Source organism: Hirsutella rhossiliensis (genome assembly GCF_020360975.1).
Source record: "Hirsutella rhossiliensis strain HR02 chromosome Unknown scaffold00001, whole genome shotgun sequence".
Lineage (NCBI taxonomy): Eukaryota > Fungi > Ascomycota > Sordariomycetes > Hypocreales > Ophiocordycipitaceae > Hirsutella > Hirsutella rhossiliensis.
In genome coordinates, this window is record NW_025408667.1 from 1,321,554 (window position 1) to 1,339,442 (window position 17,889).

Below are 17,889 nucleotides of genomic sequence, written 5' to 3' on the forward strand. Positions count from 1 at the left end.
GGTGGAAAGGGGGGCCGAAGCAGCCCTGCGAGAACATTGAGGTGTGTAGGTGTTTGCGATCGAGGACGGGGTGCTTCACAGAAAAGGATTAGGGGGGAGCTGGTAGCAACATTTCAAAGCATCGTACAGCTTTCCAGGGCCGAGAACACATCTGCGTCGTCTACTCCTGCCCGAAACCCATGGTCTCTTCCACGGCTATCGTGAGCTTCTGTTGCAGAGTCTCCATGTTCTTGTATGAGGGCAGATCGATGCGGTTGAAACTATGAAGCAACGCGTTAGCAACGCGCTATCCCCTCAGGGGACAACCAATTCGCCGTCACTTACCATGTGTGAGCCTTTGGCAAGTTGGTGATCTCGCCGGCCTTTTCAATGGTGAACCGCCTCGGCCCGTCGCTGCCCTGCAGATCCTTGAAACCATTCACCGGGATTCGTGATGTTCCCGTTGTGAACTGCAGCAGTCGCGACTTTTGCTCTCCGTCCCATGAGCGGACCGTCTGCCAGAAGTTTTGGATGACTTCGTCCGACTCGGTATACCCACGATAGTCGGTATGCTTCTTCCAATCATCCACATCAATTTCCGCAATGCCTCCAATGAGCAGCTCAAGCTCCCGCTCATCAAAGACATTGATGAGGTCCTGAGGAATAAGCTCGTGGAAGCCCTCCTTGAAGGCTTGGAACTGCTCCGCAATACGCTTCTCGATGCGCCACTTGACCATGAGATCGACGTATTCCTTCTTGTTTTCGTTGGTCACATCGATATTTCGACCGTTGGGGATGAGGTCTTCTGTTGTCATGACTCCGAACCGCTCGTCCTCGGTGGAGAAGGTCTGTTCCAAAATCCCACCCGAAATGTCGTTGTCGAGCATCCACTGAAGCGAGCGGTGGAAGTCGGCGTCGACTCCCTCCATGTCAGCCAGGGCCACGGATTTACCCAACACCATCTTGTATAGGGCTCCGATGAAGAAGGCATCGAGGAAGCGCCGATGAAATATGGCCAAGCCAACGACGCGTCCGATAAACTTGAAGTAATTCAGATGCTCCGGGTTGATGCCAGAATGAGGGTTGATCTGAAGCGTGTAGTTGTCGTGGGCAGAATACTCGAACAGGCAGTAAAATGGGTTGAACATCTCGTGGGAGAGGAGGAAGAAGAACTCTCGGGATAGACCGCCGTAGTCCAAACCGTCCTCGCCATCAAACTTTATCATCAGGCGCTTCTTCAAGTCCATGGGGGACTGGCGGGTGATTTCGGCAAAGGAATCCTCGAATATGTGCGATCGCCTGACCTTGATGTGACACTGCCCACTCAGGATGCGCATCGCCGGCTGGGATCGGAAATATATGAGTTTGCGCCTAAAGTCTCGCTTGTACTGAGGGACATTCTGGTCCAAGGAGGACGGCAGGCGTGGGTCGTCCCATGTGGTGGTCTTTGTGTTGTGGTCCACAAAGTAGACCCGAGCCGTGTTTGTCAGGCGCATTTCCCAGCCGCTGGGGAGGGGGCCAAGCTGTGACACTGGCTGCTGCTGAATCTGCCCGTTGGCGTTGTTCTGGCCGCCATACATGCGGATGTATTGCTGGCGGCGGGGGTCGACCCAGGTAGTGGTTCGAGTGTTGTGATCGACAAAGTAGGGCCTCCCTTCCGGGGTCCATCGCTGTTCCCAACCGGGAGGAAGCTCGCCGGTGCCAGGGCTGGTTGCGCCGGTATGCATCATCGTGGAATTGCTGTTGGCATTGCCGGCGCTAGCGTTGCCGGCGGTGGGACTGCCTCCACCCGCCGGCGGCTGTCCCTGCTGCTGTAGAGTCGGCGAACTGGTGCCGGTCCGGTCTTCGGGTAGTGTACGATTCTGGTGTCGCTGGCGCTCGACCTGCGTCGCAGCTTCTCTGTCGCTCCGAGACTCGGCCGCACCGTTGGCTGTTGGCCGATTCCAGCTGGTGGTGCGGGTGTTATGATCAACGTAGTATGTCCTTCCGAGGTTGTCTTCACGACGCTCCCAGCCAGCTGGCAGGCGGCCTTGGTTGTCCTCAAAGGGGCTAAGCTGGCTGATGGGCCGCGACTGACCGGCGTTGGACGCCGAAGGGTTAGGCGTGGAGCCGGCACTGGCGGGATGGTGTGGCAGGGTGACTTGGGCCCCGTTGGCCGCACCGTTGGGTCCGGACGTGGACGACCCAGGACGGTTGTCGGCCGCCGGTGCCGCGAGTGAGGGCATGCTTGTAGCGCCAGGAGCGTTGACAGCCGGCCGACCGCTAGATGGCTGGCCCCCGCGTGCTGGGGTAGAGAGATTGCACGACAGGTTAATGATGAGCTTTCCATGGACGACAAGGTTATCGGTCGACTTCTTGAGATCGCGCGTGAGCATCTGGTCTGTGTTTCGGCTCTGGAATTAGCACGAGGCGTCGTCGGATCAATGGCAAGAGGCGGGGTTCCTTACCATCGGCATCAAGGCCGAGGGTGTGCATGACGTCTCCAACTCGAACATTGATGACGCCCAAGAAACCCTGGTCCTTCTTCTTGAACTTCTTTTGGTCGAAGACTTGAACTGCCAAAATGCTGTCTTCATTGACCCGACTGTGACACTGTGAGCTTGGGGGCCAGGTGCGGATGCCAAAACTCGGGGGGGCTTGGCCTACAAGTCGAAGTTTTCGTTCCAGTATGGATTCAGCGTCCGTTTGCTAACAGTTGTCGTCTTGGTCTGCTCGCCATTGATGGTCGCGACGGCGAAGGGATCGGGCAGGCCTGGCTAGCTCGTCAGCAACGTGGCGACGGCGCGGGTTGGCGGAAGAGGAGGACACGTACGGAAGACATCTCTCTTGTAGAGACCATCGGCGGCGATGACTGGGGCGATGTTAGATACGAGTCGGGGTCGCGAGCAATGGCGAGGGAGTACGCACTGGTAACGCGGAGGTTGGGCTTGCTGGAGCGAATGGTCAGAATCCCAGGCGTGGCAGCGAGTGTCGAGATGATGAGACTCACTTGGGAGGCCCAGTCTCGGTGCGGCCGCTCATGTCGTCGCCTGTTGAGCAAGCAAGCAGGGAGGCACTGCAGCACCACCGTCTGCCTCTGGGAGAATTGACTCGAGCAATGCTTGGAGTGGCCGCCGAAGAGGCCGGGCACGAGGCTCGATGAGAGACGAGAGTCTGGGTGGGTTGAGGGCGACGGTGCCGGTGACAGGAGTAGTGAGGTCTGGAGGGCTTTGCAAGCACGGGTTGGTAAGCTGGGGAGAGAGGGAGATGGATGGTGAGGCTGTGTGGAAGCGCAAGACTCCCCGCTCCCTCTCTGAGCAAGGTGCGAAACGAGAACGGCAGGAAAGCGTCTGTTGATGGCGGGCACGTGACGAGGGGCGGCGGGGGCCCCTGAGCCTGCGCCGGACAGGGCCTTGTACTCTGTACTTTTGTGCCACTATACTCACTACAACAATGACTGCCTCCGGGCACCGTACAGTGTGGCGGAGCCTGCCTGTGGTTGACGCACATGTTTGGATTTCTAAGCGCCGAATAAGTCAAGTGGCAGTGAGATTCTGGGATGGCAATGCATCAGCCTCGGTCCAAGTTTTTTCACATCTGGCCGTCTACATTTAGAGACGCTCGAATTATTGTGTGCGTTGCAGGTAGCAAGTTATCTAGCTACCTACCTTAGTACTATACGTACCTCCTCGGCCTGCAATGGATCGGTACTATCCGTAGGCTGACAAAGATTGATAAGCTCCTGTTGCGCCGTTGCAGGCTCTGCTTAACTACCCCCTTGCTGGGCTTGGTTTGACATTGCTTGTCCTCAAACGCCGTGCTGCTGTGCAGCAATCATGCGTACACAAGACTTGATATGTACATGGCTCTGCTTATCACGCATGGCAACTATAGGTAGATACACTTTGCCTAGGTACCTACCTTAGGTACCTAACATAACCTTCATGGCATCGCATGTCTGTACTGTACATACCTCGTGTGTTTGCTCTCCTTCTTCAAAGCGCGTGTGCATGCATGCAGCAGCATGCAACAAAACAGACGTGGCCAGTCGGCTGTTGCCAATCCTGGTGGTGGACGGCCGCTCACGCATCATGTTAGGCATCCGAGACACAAGGTTCCTTCCCTACAGCACGCATCTATAAACGGACGCCAGCTCGTTTGCCAGTCACAGTGACCGCTACCCCAATCGCGCCTCGAGGTCCAAGCATCCCCGACACCGCGGCGTGAAGCGTAAGCATGTTTCACAGGGTAATTCACCAGACCACCAGGACCAATTTAGCATGAATTGGTCCAGACACTGTCCGTGGTCAGCTGCAGGCAATCTGCCTCTTTACTTGTTGAAGTTTGTTCATGCTTTGAGTAGTAATAAACACCAGATTGACATCATCATCCATCCACCCTGGCCGGGTTCCACGACAGCGGGCAGCGCCTGTAGGGGGCTAAGCCACGCCGCGTCGTGTCGTGAACTCGAATGGTCGCCGCAGCGACGTGCCATGCTTATCGCTGACACCAAGGTCACCAAATACTTCACTTCCTTACCTCGTGGCGTCGTCTAGGTATCCTCCGTCGTTCCTAACCCCTTAGCTCTCAGGCGATCCCCGGTGCTGTAACTCGCTCAGGCCTTTCTGCGCCGCCGCCACCTACAGCATCACCACAGAATACTCTTTCCACCAGTGAGGCAAGCCACACTGGAGACTCATGAAAAGTACGCCTATGGCTCCGCCACTCGGTCACGTCTTGGAGAGCGACCCTTCATTCATTCATCGCGGGGCCAGGTCGAATTCTTTCATCTAACCGGCCAAGCCCTAGCTGCCATCTGGAATCTCAATATCAGACCTGAACTCCGACGTGTGCCTCTCCCTGTGCGCAGTGGTATTCTTGACAAAATCGCGGCTCCTTCCAGTCTCTTCCCTTCCCCCACCTCGCGGGCCGCCTCAGTTACCCAGGAAACATTGAGAGACGTATCTAACAAAGTAGACCACGTCCCGCTCCGGCTTCCGTGACATCCATGCCCTTTGTCCTCCTTGCCCTTGCAAACTCGATAGTAGTTGGCCAACAAATCATCAGCCGACAAAACCCGCGTCGTCAAGTGCCATGGGGCTGTCCGAGGAATCAGTCGGCGGCCCAAAGCCACCGTTCGCTTCCATGCTTGAAGATACACGTCCTTGGTCCTAGTAAGGTGCGTGACCACGAGCACGGCCCCGGTAGCCGCCGCGATAGCCTCCTCGGGGGGGAAAGCCTCCACCTCGCCCGTAGAATCCTCTGCCGCCGCGGAACCCACCGCGCCCGCGCCCGCGGCTCATCCCGGGGACATTTGTTCGCTTCGGCGTCACCTTGATGTTGCGCCCCTTGAAGACACTTTCGTTGAGCACCAGCGCCTGCGGCACCAAGCTGGGTTCCTTAAATTCCACGTAGGCGTAGCTAATGCCGTGTTCGTCAGCAAAAGAGGCCCCTCGTCCACGTCGTCTGGGGGTCAGGTCTCACCCTTTGGGCTGTCCAGTGAACTTGTCCAAGAGTATGGTGACGCGGTTGATGGAGCCGCAGCTTTGAAAGTGCGCCAGGATCTCCTCGGGCGAGGCCGAGTAGTCGACGTTGCCGACAAAGATGCTGCGCGCGTCAACAGACTCTTTGTCGTCGGCGAGGTCGGCCGACTGCTGTTCCAGGGTGGCCTGCATCTCACGGAGCTTCTTGGCCTCCTCTTCCATCTCCGCCACACGGCGCTTCATGGCCGTGATCTCTTCCTAACGGCGCCGGGTCAGTTTTCCTTGTGTCGTCCCGCCTCTTTAAGCGCCCAACGCACCTCCTCGCTGGCCGCGATGTCGTGGTCCTGCTCTCGCTCGCCTGCCGCGACGGGTTTGTCCTCGGGCTTCGCGACGACGGCCGGCATGGTGTCCATCTTTGTTTCCGTTGGCAATGAGCCGCACGAGTGCTTTCCAGAATCTAGGGCGGCAGCGAGTTAGCAGCCGTCCAGTTGGCTCGTTCAGCTGCGTCGGAGCTGGCACGAGAAGCAGCAGCTGGGCGCAACAAGATTTTGGGTTGGCACCAAGTCGCGCAACGAATGGCGTGTGCAAAGGCCGGGAGCGCGACGAGAAAAAGACTCACAGCCTAGGATTATTGCTAGCTGGCGCAGCTAATGAATGCGATGGCTCATGAGCTCAGCGGCAGAAAGTGCCGTTTAAGAAGAGGGACGCGGGTGCCGGCCAGAGGTTGAAAGGATGGATGGATGGGAATGGTTGAGCAAGAGCCGCACAAAGCCAGCAAGCAGGACGTGAAGCCGAAGTTTCCCCGACGACAGCCAGGCAACAAGCCCCCCCCTGTCCTTTGTCAAGGACTGCCTCTTATCTCCTTTCATATTTTCATCGCATCCTCTTGCCAGCTGTATGAAGCAATAGCCGACCAACCGCCATTTTCGTCAATGCGCTCGTGGCATACACCATCTAGCATTGGTGGGTTTCAGCTCTCGAGCCGTCGCCGCAGCCTGACCATACTCCATCCCGAAGCAACGAGGCCTTTAATCATCACACAAGGTTTTTGACCTCGACTCTCGTCCAGTTTGCTTGGTAGCGCAAGCTTGGGTTTTATTAGACTTTTCTAGACCCAGGCCGACAACTGCCTCTCAATATGCGTGCTGTTGTACCGAGCAAACCAGCCAACAATTATCATGCAAGCTCTGTGACATGATGAACTGCACCATACGTGCACACATGTGGACTCCAGGCCACCGATCCTTCACCACAAGACTTGCCACTCCAGCGGCACGGCGCCCGACCCTCGCCCGCTCTTCGTCGCTGCGATTTAACCTCGGCCGTTTTTCTCAGCCACGACGAGAATCGTCACCTCAGGAGATGCATGTCGTGAACCCGTCACATCCGACAGCCAGGACCAAGCCCTGTTTTAGGAAGAATTTACGGAATTTAAATCGTGTAAGGACGCCTCCTTCCTTTCATTCACAAAAGCTACCCTTCGATCGAGTGAACCGGTCAACGGCCCTGCATGTGACCTTGCAACTATGCAGGGAGGAAACAAAAGCCTAACCTCCGTGTGGATTTGGTCCAATCTTGCCGCTTCCGCTTGTATCCGAAATACCTAACGCCAGAAGCCCCAACCGAGACCAAGCGTGGAGGCTGATTGCCTACAAGGGAAATGGCAGGCCGCCTCACATTCCACCCCATCTCAAGTGCCATCCTGCAGCGTAGTGGGCCCATGTCAGCTGCCGCGGGCGCTCATCAGAGGGCTGGTGCGGTAGCGATCAAGGCAGACATGACTGCAACGCCTCCTAGAGCCGCATACCCGAAGACTTCTGCAGCTCTGCGGAGGCGCTTGGTTGCGCGTGAGCCCTCAGCCTCGTTCACAAGGGCTTTCCACGAGCTCGCATGGGCCGAACAGATGACTGGGTTGGGTGGAGTGCAAGCTGGCTCTTTGGATTGTTCGGTTCCAATTGTCTCCTCTTCCGGTGTCAATTCCGAAATGTCTTCCGCCTTTCTCTTATGCGAAGATTGATCGCCTGATGGTCTGGCACAGGTGCAGGCTTCGATGCGCGTCTGTTTAGAGACCGCTGCATTCGCCGCCGCAGCCTTCTTGCTCAGCTCAAACTGGTATGCTGAGGTTTCGTCAAGTACAGGCGACGAAGGTCGTGGCGACTGCATCTCCAGCCCTCGTGTACATTGCGCTGCAGGCGAACTGAACATCATGGTGCTGTCAGGATCAAACCAGTTTTGCGTGGGTGGCACCGAGTCTCTGGCCACGACCACCTCTTCCACGGCTACAGCCTTTGGTCGTTCCAAGCCGACGTCATCGCAGTCGTCAATAAGGCTGGGCAGACCAGCTGGCAGATTTGCAGCGGCTGTGTGTTCGTTAGCGTGTGCGTCTTGGATGGCTTGTAGCCGGCTTACCTAGGTCAAAGCAAAGCGGCCCGTCCAAATCAACCGACTCGTCACCATCGACTTCACCGTCACCATCGACTTCCCCGTCTCGGTCGGCTTCCTCGTCCCGGTCGGCTTTCCCGTCTCCGTCGGCTTCCCTGTCACCGTCGACTTCCTCGCCACCGTCGAGGACGGGAACCGGCCCTTCTCCGGGTGCTGCAGCCGGTGTGGTCATAATTGAATTCAATGCACGAGGGTCTGGAACCGAGGATGTAGCAGGCGATACGACAGAGCTGCAGCTCTCCCATTCTTCGGGCTCGACCCGCTGACCCTCAATAACCTGAAGGTCGTTGAAATTGAACTCATTGTCCTCCTCTTCGGAAGTGAGGTCAATCGCCACAGCCTTGGTCTCTGCCGACTGCGCTGGGTAGAAACCGTTCTCGCGTAAGAACCTGGTACTAGTCCGGATGCTGAAATCATCATCGCTGGCAATGTCTTCGATGTCGGTGTCGTCGGGAACCCGGAAGACCACGGGCTTGCTTTCTGGTCGCCTATTAGAGTGTTAACGACTTTGCAGACGATTAGGTAAGACCAGGGACAATACGTTTCAGTCCCATGAATGATGAGGACTCGCATGGTGCACGGCGGGAATGCCTGCATGCTCCTCTCGACGGCGACGCCGAATCTGAGTGTGTCGCCCTGTTCGAGAGCCTGCAGTTGATTCTTGGCAAGACGGACGCCGTTGCAAAAGGTTCCATGCAGAGATCCAACGTCCTTGACGAACACTTTCTGTTTGACCGAGTTAGTGCTGGCCTGCCCTAGTATCGGAAAGGGGTTTGCGGGAAACGACTTACCCTTTGATCGACATCGAACTTGAGGAGGGCGTGGGCTCGTGACATGACGGCTGAATCAATCCAGGCGTTGTTGCGAGCTGCCTCTAGCCTCGAGTCCCTCTTGCTCGTCCTTCCGATAGGAAGGGTCGGCTTCTCCTTGGTAAGAAGCAGGTAACGATCGCTCAAGGGGGGAATACAAAGCGGATCCGGCGGGTCGATTGCCTTCAGAACTATCTGAACTGGACAGAAAGCATCAGTATATTGCCCGAAGTGATGCGTGGGCCGAATTTCGAGCTCACCTTCGTCACTGAACTGGGAGACGGCCATCTTGAAGCGTAGATGTGGTTGATGACGACGAGTGGTGTTGACCGTTCGGTGACCTGATGGGTCACGTTGCGATGGGCGAGGAGCGACGGTGCACCTCGCGGCAGTCTGCCGCGCAAAGAAGCACTCTAGAGAAGCACCCGAGAGCGAGAAAGGAGGATGATTCCGAAAACGGGCTGTCACTTGGAAGGGGAGAAGGGATGGAGAGAGGCCCGCGGACTGGAGGGGAAGGGGGTTTACGAAGTAGGGAAGGTGGGGTAGAGTTGAAGGCAAGGCCGCCAAGGCGCTCGGCGGCTGCAGGCAGGTGGGGGCGATAAGCCTGCAGACTGGGGTTTATCGACGCCTTGGGTGGAGTGGGGTCACGTGCAAGGACCGACTCCAACAGGTGCAAGGTGCTTTGACTCTTGCCAGGCGTATTTCGCACATCAGCGCATCATGGAAAGCCGCCAATCCCATTCACCAAGCCGCCTCGTGCTCGGAGATGCAGGCCAGGTGGAGAAACCCGTATTGGGACGCCATCCGAGGCGTCGTGACACGAAGACGTAGGCACCATGTTCAGAGCAGAGTTGGAGGTAGGGCCTTCATGCAAAGCGCCCCCCCAAGGAAGAATTGTCTGGACAGCCGGCGACGCCTCCCTTTGGTCTACCTAATAGCCTGACTGCCGCCACGCTTCACTCCCGTACACCCATAAATACTCGTCTTTACTCTCTTCTTGACACATGTCAAGTGCCGTGGACAGGCTATCGCGACCGCAAGCAGGGTTATGTCCTGAACAAGTCGTGGCTATCCCTGGGCGCAAATCATACAATTTTTGCTGGACTCGGCCAATAGGTCATCGCATTAAAGCCTCAAAGTAGCATGTTACAACTGAGCTGCTGGCTCTCGGTTGAGGGTGTTATGGCTGCTGGTTTTTGGCGTGGCTGTGCTATTTCACGGGCGTGTACCCGGGACCGAGGGTTTGCCCTGCACTCCTGATATTCGGGCACGACACACGCGAGGGAGAAAATGGCGATTCCAACAAATGTGATACCCAACTCTCTACATATATGTACAGTTCTCCTAACCGACATGCAGGATGCGGCAATGCAAAATTGCCGGCAAAAAGACCTCGCCATGTACGGAGTAGATACGTGGCATAAGCCACCGGTCAAAGGCCGGCAGCGCATAGCCTCGTGTTGTGTGCACGAACTGCAACTGCACTCTTGGGAAACAGCCGGGCCGTCGTCGAGGCTGGCTGAGATGTCTATTCTAAGATCAGTGCACGCTCCGCGAGGCAACCCGGGACACTGCTCATGCTCCCCTCCAACTGAAAAGTGGCCCCTCCCTCCACTGGTAAGTACGTACCCGAAAAAGGTATCGCGCTAGTCGGCACGAGTACCCGCTTTGTGCCTGGTACGCGTCATGACCGCCCAACCACTGTACGCGTGACGCGGGCTTCTCAACCTGGAGCGTTGAGTGGCGGCCATTTTTGTCAACAAGGCACCGGATACTCAAGCATCTAGCCACCTTGGACAGCGAGACACGTTGACCCTGCATCGTCGCAGACCAAGACGTGTTCCGCAGCTGTCGAGGTCAAGATTAGGGGTCAGGTAGCCATACATGGGAACACAGGGCTCATCGGGTAGCTGTACATGCGGTACATGCATGTGTCCCGCAACGGCGGGGGCCAGTGTTTCTCGCCGCCACTTGACCAGCCACTAGCCTCGCTACAGTTGGTCACGCCCAAGGCCAAGCTGATGCCATTGATTCCTTTCCCGAATTCTTCCATTCTTTGTCCCTGCCTCGTCCTATGACATCTCTCTGTCTCCCCACAACCCTAAGCTCCCTCCTTGCCAGTATCCCGCCTCGAGATCCCCCAGCTCTTCCTCCTCTACTCGCCTGCCTTTGTCTCTGCCTCTTTCCCTCCATGGAGCTTGGTATGCACAGCATTAGCTTTTTCGACACTGTCACCAAGGCACACGGCATCAAGCTCCGACGTGGCAGGCTCAGAAAACCGGCGTGACACGGCACACAGCAGCATACCCTGAATCGATTACAAGACGTCTCTGTCTGGCCGCCCGACAAACAGCTGTGCGGCGCCTCCGAGGCCTCTACTCGGCACATTCTTGCTCCAGACCGCTCCCCAAACCTCCGCCCATTCGCCATGAACCACGCAAGGGTCAAGGCCCTCAAGGGCGGCAAGACGGTGTCGAAAAAGGCGCAGAAATCAGGCCGTGCATCGGGCACTATGACACCTCAGGGCTCCTCGCCCATGGCCTCCCTCCTGACGTCGCCGTCCCATTCCGCCAACCACAGTCGCGTGACTTCAGACGTGAGCGACAACGATGAGGATGGAGACTTCGACCTCGACGATATGACGTCAAGCGTCCATTCGGGCGGCTCCGGACCCGACACGCCCGAGGATGCTGGATCCTCCTTTGATGTCCAGGCGCTCATGGACGGTCTCCAGGACCGCAAGCACAACAACAGCGAGGTCCGCGAGCAGTACTTGCAAGTCTACATCACGGTCATGCGCAACCGGTACAACGTCGAGACGCACCAGTGGCTGGACGATGCAGCAGCCGCCTTGGCCGAGATTCTTCTCAAGAATGCAAACCGCGGCGCGACGGCCCGAGAGCGTTTGCTGAGCTTGCGCGCCTACTGCCTGACGGTGGGCACCGTGGAAGACGTGGATGTCTTTGAAACCGGCAACAAGGTCCTCAGGCAGATATTGGCCGACGAGGACGATGAGGAGTGCAAGGTGCTCGCGATATATGCTCTGTGCATGACTGTCTTGTACGGCGGAGGCCTAGAAGAGGCGGCCCTGGAGCTCATGGAGTTCTTAGTGGACATTGTCCAAACCGACGGCGAAAGCATTGAGTCGCTTGACAATGCCGTAGTCGTTTCTGCAGCGCTGCGAGGCTGGGCCTTTGTAGCCAGCCATGTGGACGATTATTCCGACTATGCCGACATTGCCATGGATGCATTCGTGGACCAACTGGACAGCTCCGACATCGAGATACAGTCAAACGCCGGCCACTGCATCGCCCTCATCTACGAATCGTCACGCAACCACGAGGCCGAAACGGGCGAGCCCTTTCAGTTACCTTACGACCCACAACGACTGGCGGGCCGACTGAGCGAACTGGCCAAGCTCACCGCCAAGTCGGTGTCGAGAAAGAGCCGTCGAGATCTCCGGGACAGCCTCATGAGCGTCGTCACCTCGCTTGAAAGGGGCGTCGGCCCGTACTATTCTACCGCACTCTACCTCCCGGAGAAAGACACTCATGTCCCTTCCTCCCTGCGAACAGACGGAGGAATGGCTGAGTACGGGTACCGCTGCAAGTTGCGGCTCGGCAGTCACACAGCCAGAATTGATACCTGGTCGCTCTACTCGAGAGTCAGCATGATGAAGATCTTGTTCAGAGGTGGCCTCGAGAATCACGTCTTTGTCAACCCCGTGGTCATGGAGTGCCTGGAGGACGCAGACTGGGGCGAGGTGCACACGGTCGATGAGTCTGAGAAGAGGTCAAGGACACTGGCAAAGGCGCGCAAGAGGTGACGGATACAAGAGTACATGGACGTCGGATAAAGTGCAAGCGTTGAAAAGGGTTGCGAATACGAGTGCAGTAACTGAGCAAGTGTCAGATGTTTCATCATGGGATACAATAATTCTTTCCCTCGCATTGGATATAGATTGTGGGTCACTGCCGATTATGCTCAAGTATCTTGCCACGATGGAATGAAAGCAGCAAGTTGACCTTTCAAAAACTCGCGAGCACAGCTGCATACATCCAACCTCTGGATACCCAGCCGGGCGTAACCATGACCTACCACGGCGGCCCAACTGGCTCATCGGATGCCCAGAGGGTTATCGAAGAAGTTGGAGGGGTCATACTTGCGCTTTATGCTCGACAGCCTACGCACATTGTATCCGTAATACGATGACAGAGGGTCGGTCGATATGCCGGAGTCCATGTAGCCCGGGTACGAGGCAGGCCTGGTCATGGTCAGCAATCAGGTCTTTGCCTGTGTCGGCCCGGAAAGACGGGAGCGAATACCCAACCCGCGGTCGAAGGAAGTGCTCGAGCTTGTCCACCCACTGGCGGTATCTCGCCTGCTTGGCCATGTCCTCAGAGCCGGTAAGGATGAACTCGAGATGGGCATATGCCTTGTCCCTCCAGGCGAAAGCCGCCTGATCTCGGGGGCCGGTGATGTTCCACGCGTGCCACTCGCCCCAGCCGGAAGCCTCGTCTGGCAGCTCCGTCAGCCGGTCGACAAGGCCGCGGATGGTCTGGAGGGTCAGCGGGCGGTCCTTTTGGACGAAGAAGGACTTGCTGATGCGGCGGAAGCGGGACCAGGGCAGGGCCCGGGGCGCGCCCGGGTTCTGGCGCGTCTGGTTCCAGGTAAAGGGCGCGTGGCCGTCGAGGGGCGCAAAGGGCTGCTGGACCACGTTCATGCCGAGGGGCACGCGCTTGGCGATTTCGGCGTCGTCTCGGAAGCATTCGCTGGTAAAGTAGCCGAACATGCGGGCGTTGTCGGTGTTGCAGCCCCCTGCAATGTGTACCTCGGGCGTGCCGATGGCGAGCAGGCCGGATTGGTTGACGAGGGCCCTGGCGTGGTCGAGGCGGCAGCCCAGACACCAGCCCAGCACCTCGGTGCGGTTCTTGTACACGTTGATGGAGCTCATGAACCTGGGGTCCGTCCGGGGCGCCCAGTCGAAGAAGCGGACGGCCAAGTCAACGCGAGAACCGGGCTCGTCCCACTTGATCTGCACCATGGACGAGCGTGGGAAGCGCGACAGGGCGAGGGTCCACTCGACGACGACGCCGTAGGAGCCTCCGCCGCCGCCGCGGACAGCCCAGAAGAGGTCCGGGTGATGGACGGGGGAGGCGTCGACGACGGAGCGGCCGTCGGCGAGGACGACGCGGGCGGCGAGGACGTGGTCGGCGCCTAGGCCGAGCTGGCGCATCTGCATGTTGAAGCCGCCGGCGCCGAGGAAGCCGGACAGGCCAACGGTTGGGCAGATGCCGCCGGGCCAGTCGCGGCCGTGCCGGCTCAGTGCCGTGTACAGCGCACCCAGGCGGATGCCGGCACCGACGCGCGCCGTCTTCTTGTCGGTGGACACGTGTACGCCGTCAATGTGCGTGACGTCGATGACGAGCGTGTCCGTCAGGGCCGAGTAGGCCATGAAGCTGCCGGGCTTGCGTGTCAATCACGGGGGGCTCTCATATCTTGCCCACCACGTTTCACCCCTTTCTCCCTATTCCGACCGAAGAGGTGGTTTCGGAAGACTTACTGATGCCCCCCCGATCTAGGCACGGCTTTGACCCCCGCTCTTTGGGCACACCTGATGAGAGGCGCGACCTGGCCGGCGTCGCTGGCGTAGGCGATGAGCAAGGGCAGCTGATCATACCTGGTGTGGGCGCCGTGTCGTGTCAGTGCAAATGTGATGCCAGCTTGCTCACTCGTCTAACAAGAGGCTCGGGATGAAAGAAAAGGGGCGAAGCGGCCGCTCTCACTGGATCGACTCGCCCATACGGGCGTCCGTGTAGGTTTTGTTATTGGGAGACACAACCCTTGCGTTGACATCTTTGCCGAAGACTTTTGCTACACAGTTGTCCAAGCTTTGGCTCTTACTTGGGGGATCGGAGGCGGCGGCGGCGGCAATAACGGCTGCGGCGAGGATGAGGCTCGAAGCCGAGAAGGGGAGGAGCCTCATGATGACAGAAGGCCCTCGGAGCAATGAACCAAGTGCAAGTCAAGGGCCCTTTAATGTGCCGAGTCGTGTGATCAGTTCGGGGAACTGAATATGAACGGAGTCTGGAGACAAAGCCTTGCATTTGACGTCCTTAAATGAGAGCCAGGTCCTTCTCAGCCGTCTATACCGAGGACTGCGTTCGTCCTTCTTCCCTCATCATAGACAGGGCTGAACTGTCCATGTAATTACCGACCTATCCCATGCGCTCAGGATATGACATGCAGAGATGGCCTCCAAGGACCAATCGATCACCTGGCTGTCGAGATACTCCGGTTTCTCCGCCCAGAAGCGGACAGGGGCGCCTGGACCCCGATGGGCGCCGGAGGGCCGCCTACATTTGGTATAATGAAATGAGAGGCTGAAGCATAGGTTCATGAAGTCCATGCATGCCTTGTTACAAGGACTGGCCATATTTGACGGCGTGGAAATGTATCGCCGTTCTATTTCTGTCGTGACAATCTAGTCGAAGCTCTTGGCTCGTTCGATGAATCAGTTGATCATCGAATCTGGTCATCAGCCTCGGGCATACATAATGCCCAATGGAAAAAGAAGCGGTGCGGCCCTCACCTATTTCTCAAGGAAGCGCTTGCGTTCCATAATACCTGTGGATTCATTTCTCAGTCGAAGCTGACAACAGTCTTCAGCTCACGACGCAGACGACCGCGCGGTGTATGCCAGTGCGTTTGCATATTGATTCTACGGCGCGAGGAATACACAATGTACTCGGTCTCACTCCCTTTCTCTGCTCCTCGTTATCCAATCTCCTTGGCCAGCGCCTCGACTAGATGCTTGATCAAAACTTGGCCAGCGCATACGGGCGGTGCCAGATGCGCACACCGAGCAGCAAAAGAGCTCCCGCCAGGGCCACCCCGGCAGAGAAGGAATGAACGGCCAGCCAGCCGGTCGGGCCATCTCTGAGGATGCCGCTGAGCGGCCCGCCAGACAGTGCACCGGCGGAGCTGAAGACCATCATGACGCCGATGCGAAGGCCAATGTGTCCCATATCGTGTGTCGTCTGTGCGACGCAGGCTGGGCCCAGGGGCACCAGGCCGCCCGAGAAAAGACCAAAGAGAACGGAAAAGGCAATCATGGCCCCAAGGGACGTCATCCAGATCCAACAAAAGGTCACGACGCTCATAAGTGTGCCCATGAGGAAGAGGATGTTGAACCTGCATTGACACGCATTAGCCGGGACGAAGACCAAGCACAGGAATAGCCACTTGCCTGCCCAAGCGATCCGCGAGCCAGCCAGCTCCAATGCGGCCGAAAAAGGAGCCCGCGTAGGTGACTGCCAGAAGATTGTTGGCCATGGAGCGGTTCACACCGTGGTCCAGTGCGTAGAGAGGGACATAGTAGAAGGGAATCAGCACGCCGCAGTACAGAATCATCAGGCACACGCTCAAGGCGAGGAAGCGCCACTCGAATATGGCTTTAGACGCACTACTTTGCGAGGGCTGGACTTGGTTGCCGGATGTGTCGTGGCCGGCCGCTTCCTTGCGCTCCTTGACGAGCAAGCAAGATAGGAGAAGCAGAGGCGTCGAGATGACAGCGACGATGCGGTGGACAGTTTCCTCCAACATGGTGTCAAACAGACTGCTGAGAATAATGGGCCAGAAGACGCCTCCAACGGAAGATCCAGCGGCGGCAATCCCAAGTGCCAGGCCACGGCTTTTGTCGAACCATTCCGAGACGGCGCCGGTCACAGGGTAGAACCTGCAAGTCACAAAGTCAGGGACTGGCGACGCTGGACGGCTCGGTGATACGCACAGCAAAGCATTTCCAAGGCCAAAGAGAAAACCCTGAGACAGAAGAAAGTGCCAGTAATTGGTGGACCAGCTGGTGCAGAGGAAGGAGGCGAGGCAGCAGCCAGTGCCAAGCAGCATCAGGGTGCGGGAACCATACTTGTCAAACGCAGGGCCAACAAACAAACCGCCGGCGAAAAGAACAAAGAGCTTTGCCGCCACGTGTGTTAGACTATGATCCACTGCTTCTCACTCTAGAGGAATACGGGAAGCTGTTCAGGCTCGGGGGAACAGAGAAGAAGAAGAAACACTTGCCTGAGTACTGCCAATCCAGGTGAGCGTCGCCGTGCTTCGGTCGGGCCATTTGGCTTCGTATCGAGCCTGGAAGATACCGAAGGAGTTTAAGAGACCTTGTGGTGACGACTCCTCGTCAGTGAACCTGCTCCACCAGGATCGATTGTCAGAAAGGCCGGCCTGTTGCAGGACGGCTCACCAAGAGCGACCATAAAGTCGATGAATGCACCGACGACGACAAGCCAAGCACGGAGTCCCCCGTTGGGGATGCCGATGCGGTCGAGCTCGCGGTCTGGATCGGTGGCAGGGCTGGAGGAGGGGAGTGGCTGGCTGGCCTGGGCCCATGGATCCTTGTCCGTCCGGGGCGTGTCGTTGTCAGAGTTGGATGAAGCGAGTGAGTCAGGGTCGGGCTTGTGCTCGACCTCATCCGAGGCCGGGGCCAAATCGGAGGCGCCATCTATGGCGGGAATCGCCGGGACGGAGGCGTTGCCGGGGGCGACTCTCCATGGCATGGTTGGGGAATGAATCACGTCGCGAAGTCGGACCGAACCCATGAAAGGCATGTTTGTATAAATGTAAATATGATGATGCCAGGAGGGGGCAGCAGACGATGATGTCCCTGTGAATTATGTTTATTATTTTCCAGGACATGGAGTGGAGAGGGCGCCGGTGGAAAGAAGTCTCGCCATGCTCCAAGCAAAGAGGAGTTAATGGAGGTTCCTTGGCTTCCTCTCCCCACTGCCGAGCAGCAAAGCGAAAGCTACCGTCAAAGTGTAGTGAATTGCCGGGCCGAGTTGAATCCAAGGCGGCAAGGATGTTGGACTGGGTTGAGCCGCACTGGCCTGTGAATCCAGATGGAATGGGCGCGGGAAGGAGAGGGTGCCTCTCACCGCTCCGTGCAGCCATAGCTGTGGAAGTATGCTCGCCCGTATTCTGCTCCTACATGTGTTCGTCGTCTTTGTTCTTTTTATTTCGCAATTACCATCTCTCAGGCTTCGAGCCATCAGGCCCTCTCTCCGACGAGGCAGAGAACCTGCCAGCTACCATCAGGGCCAAGCATCCACGGCGTGTACGGTGGACACGCCCAGCTCGGTCGGCGGCTTTTGGACGACGAGTCCCTCCGTCAGTCGGACAGC

General features: G+C 57.6%; 6 protein-coding genes across 6 annotated transcripts; 1 reads left to right on the top strand and 5 right to left on the bottom strand.

The window, feature by feature from the left end:
- Positions 1-160: 160 nt before the first annotated feature.
- On the bottom strand, positions 161-3,000 carry HRG_00169 (HECT-domain (ubiquitin-transferase) domain-containing protein; the record flags this gene model as incomplete). Its single annotated transcript, XM_044858640.1, has 10 exons — positions 161-260; positions 325-1,485; positions 1,558-1,822; positions 1,904-2,094; positions 2,155-2,359; positions 2,427-2,563; positions 2,626-2,731; positions 2,792-2,830; positions 2,887-2,909; positions 2,969-3,000. The coding sequence occupies 10 exons, from the start codon at positions 2,998-3,000 to the stop codon at positions 161-163; spliced, it is 2,259 nt and encodes a 752-aa protein (XP_044725040.1).
- Positions 3,001-5,129: 2,129 nt separating this feature from the next.
- Positions 5,130-5,854, bottom strand: HRG_00170 (RNA recognition motif domain-containing protein; the record flags this gene model as incomplete). Its single annotated transcript, XM_044858641.1, has 4 exons — positions 5,130-5,182; positions 5,240-5,379; positions 5,443-5,699; positions 5,759-5,854. The coding sequence occupies 4 exons, from the start codon at positions 5,852-5,854 to the stop codon at positions 5,130-5,132; spliced, it is 546 nt and encodes a 181-aa protein (XP_044725041.1).
- A 1,330-nt stretch (positions 5,855-7,184) lies between these two features.
- On the bottom strand, positions 7,185-8,980 carry HRG_00171 (FHA domain-containing protein; the record flags this gene model as incomplete). Its single annotated transcript, XM_044858642.1, has 6 exons — positions 7,185-7,558; positions 7,622-7,801; positions 7,851-8,371; positions 8,425-8,609; positions 8,675-8,892; positions 8,953-8,980. 6 exons carry the CDS (start codon positions 8,978-8,980, stop codon positions 7,185-7,187), a joined length of 1,506 nt encoding a protein of 501 aa, XP_044725042.1.
- Positions 8,981-11,120: 2,140 nt separating this feature from the next.
- Positions 11,121-12,518, top strand: HRG_00172 (interferon-related developmental regulator (IFRD) domain-containing protein; the record flags this gene model as incomplete). Its single annotated transcript, XM_044858643.1, has 1 exon — positions 11,121-12,518. The coding sequence occupies one exon, from the start codon at positions 11,121-11,123 to the stop codon at positions 12,516-12,518; it is 1,398 nt and encodes a 465-aa protein (XP_044725043.1).
- A 290-nt stretch (positions 12,519-12,808) lies between these two features.
- On the bottom strand, positions 12,809-14,678 carry HRG_00173 (FAD binding domain-containing protein; the record flags this gene model as incomplete). The annotated part of the gene is made up of 4 exons (XM_044858644.1): positions 12,809-12,956; positions 13,018-14,151; positions 14,307-14,372; positions 14,479-14,678. The coding sequence occupies 4 exons, from the start codon at positions 14,676-14,678 to the stop codon at positions 12,809-12,811; spliced, it is 1,548 nt and encodes a 515-aa protein (XP_044725044.1).
- Positions 14,679-15,510: 832 nt separating this feature from the next.
- Positions 15,511-17,265, bottom strand: HRG_00174 (major facilitator superfamily domain-containing protein; the record flags this gene model as incomplete). The annotated part of the gene is made up of 5 exons (XM_044858645.1): positions 15,511-15,886; positions 15,942-16,430; positions 16,485-16,669; positions 16,775-16,869; positions 16,953-17,265. 5 exons carry the CDS (start codon positions 17,263-17,265, stop codon positions 15,511-15,513), a joined length of 1,458 nt encoding a protein of 485 aa, XP_044725045.1.
- Between the last annotated feature and the right edge of the window lie 624 nt (positions 17,266-17,889).